The 2737-nt window shown below is 48.7% G+C and overlaps 1 protein-coding gene across 1 annotated transcript in view; it reads right to left on the bottom strand.

Moving 5' to 3' along the window:
- The window catches only part of LOC119414909 (activated CDC42 kinase 1), a 65896-nt gene that overhangs the window by 37432 nt on the left and 25727 nt on the right, over positions 1 to 2737 (bottom strand). The window contains exon 3 of the mRNA XM_037682028.1: positions 1950 to 2031. Within this exon, the coding sequence (XP_037537956.1) occupies positions 1950 to 2031 (82 nt within the window). The remainder of the gene's footprint in view (positions 1 to 1949; positions 2032 to 2737) is intronic.

The following is a 2737-nucleotide window of genomic DNA, read 5'->3' as shown; positions in this document are numbered from 1 at the left end:
TCCCACGAGTGCGAGTTGACACCGCTTGAGTGAGGATCGTGCAGCTCTAGTTGATAACGAGTTATTTTCGCTTACCCTCGTGTCGTGTGAGCGACTCGTCATGTCTTGGAGCGGTGGTGAGTTTAAAAAACCTTTATTTGAGGACACCGGCTCCTTATGTGTGCGGCCGCTGTGAGCTCATCCGAGCTTACAGACTGGCTAAAAAACAGACACTTTGATCATTGAATGATGATTTATTTCAACTTTCGTGTCACTTTTACACACACCCTCCGGAGACCGTCATTTTAAAAAACTTCTCTCTCATGAGCTCTGCGATTGTTTGCCCGGAGCGCTGTCTTGCAGGCGAACTCTGGGGAAACGCTGAGCTGCAGGTTGCCGGAATGAAGAGGGCTGGATTCTGACGGGCGGGGCTGGTGGTGGAACTGAGCGAGAGCCGCGGCCGTGGAAAAGTCGATGCTTGCTCGCGACGGTCCCTCCAGCGGGCCGGGATGAGCCGCGCGGCTTGATGAGGTGGCGCACAGCCTCTGGCACCTCCTCCGACTGCTTCAATTCGCTAGCATGGTTTTGAAGCTGCTCTGAACAGCGCGTCCGCGATGGGGCTTCATTAGGTCTTGTGCAGTTTCTCCGGCAGCGAGGGGAGTAACGAAGCCAGGTGGATCGTTGGATCATCGTCATCCACGCTGCAATCCTCGACAGGCAAACCGTAGGAGAGGCACACATGTTGAGCTGACGTCAGCTGCCTTACAGAGGGAGTTCTTTGTCTCCAAGGCAGGTCTGCGGCCTTCAGTCCCTTGGACATGCTATATGCTAGCAGCGCCACGTTGTTGCTAGCTGCGGCTGCCTGAAAAACACATTGGTGGGCTCGATTGGAGAGCGTGGTCACCGTCTGGTTCGTGTTCCTCCGGAGAGACGGGACGCTGCTCCGACCTGGGCAGCTTCGCTCCGAAAGCTTCCGCGAGGCTTGGCTCCAGGGGGGTTACCGAGGAATAGCCCCGCTCGGTGAATCCCTCAACTCTGGTGATGGGTGCGGACTGGGGACCGACTCCCCCAATCTACCAGGAAAGAACCGTCTGTGGCCTCGCCCGTCAAACGTCCTGTTGGAACACGAGGCTGTATGGATCAAGACGGTGAGCCAGAGTGGAGCCCAGTGAAACAACCTTCCCGCCGGATCATCCGAACTGGCGGGAAAGGCGTGGGACGTAGAAAAAAAGGGGTCCCTTCATGTCAGCCTCCTCCTGGGTTCCGCCGGGCAACCGTGAGGGCGCTGTCGGCCGGGAGCGGTGTGATTGCCGATGCGAAACGAGGTGGGATGGGGTGAGCATTCACTCAGCCCCCCTCCACCTACACTACGCTCCCCAGGAGGGAATGAGCAGCGGGGGCTGCAGCTGAGCACGCCTTGTCCCGGAGGAACCATCCGGTTCGCCCCGAGGGTCGGCGATAAGAGGAAAAAATACAAGATGGCGTTGTCCAGCGTGTAGTGGCCTGTCACTGGGAAATATTCCCCGGCGCTTACCTTGGAATAAGACTGCTCGTCATCTTCTCCTCGGGGAGGAGAACTCACCGGACGACCGGAGGTCGACTGCCGGGCCAAGCATCCTTCACAAAGGTTGGTCATTTACACAATTTACCTTCTTTGTTCTTCTGACAGTGCTATTTTTAGCTCGCTGAAGAAAAAATGGGAGCCGATTTCCCGCTCTTAATGTAATTTATATGGACCGGGTGGGGCCCACACAGCAGGTGGGCGTGGACTAAATTTTTTCAGTGCTTATGCTACGCATAACGGGATAAACCCATCAGCGACAGCCTTAAAGGGCGAAGCCTATATGACATAGAACAGAGATTCACAGATTCACATTTCTGTTAGGCAGCCGGTTCTGAAACACTACAACTCTGGTGTGTATGTTTGCATATATCCTCCTCGTTCAGTGAAGCCATGTAAAGTTCTGTACGAAGGAGTGTGTGTCACCTTGCTCATCCAGGACTTGCGCTTGGCTCTCCTCCTTTTCACGGCCTCCCATAAACGTCTCTGCCCTTAAGACAAAACACAACAAAAAGACACAACCAGAGACAGTTAGAGAGCAGAACCTCATTCTAGTGACTGTTTTTGGTTTGAACAGACCTTTACTAAAGTTTCATCCTGTGTCGGCACACACAGGAGGTTATAAAAGTATTACTAACAGAGAATACTAATACTAACAGAGAGAATAATAACAAAGAATACTAACAGAGAGAATACTAATATTAACAGAGAAAATACTAACAGAGTATACTAACAGAGAGAATACTAATACTAAAAGAGAAAATATTAACAGAGTATACTAACAGAGAGTACTAATACTAACCAAGAGAATACTAATACTAAAAGAGAGAATGCTAACAGAGAATTCTAATACTAACAGATAGAATGCTAACAGAGAATGCTAACTGAGAGAAGATTAATACCAACAAAGAATACTATTACTAACAGATAATACTAACAGAAAATACTAACAGAGAGAATACTAACAAAGAGAATACTAATGCTAACAGAGAATACTAATACTAACAGAGAGAATAATAACAAAGAATACTAACAGAGAATACTAATACTAACAGAGAGAATACTAATACTAAAAGAGAATAATAATACTAAAAGAGAGAATACTAACAGAGAATACTAATACTAACAGATAGAATGCTAACAGAGAATACTAACTGAGAGAAGATTAATACCAACAAAGAATACTATTACTAACAG

Source organism: Nematolebias whitei, chromosome 9 (genome assembly GCF_014905685.2).
Source record: "Nematolebias whitei isolate Nwh7 chromosome 9, NemWhi1, whole genome shotgun sequence".
Lineage (NCBI taxonomy): Eukaryota > Metazoa > Chordata > Actinopteri > Cyprinodontiformes > Rivulidae > Nematolebias > Nematolebias whitei.
The sequence above is the reverse complement of the archived record's forward strand: the minus strand, read 5'-3'. Positions and strand labels throughout refer to the sequence as shown.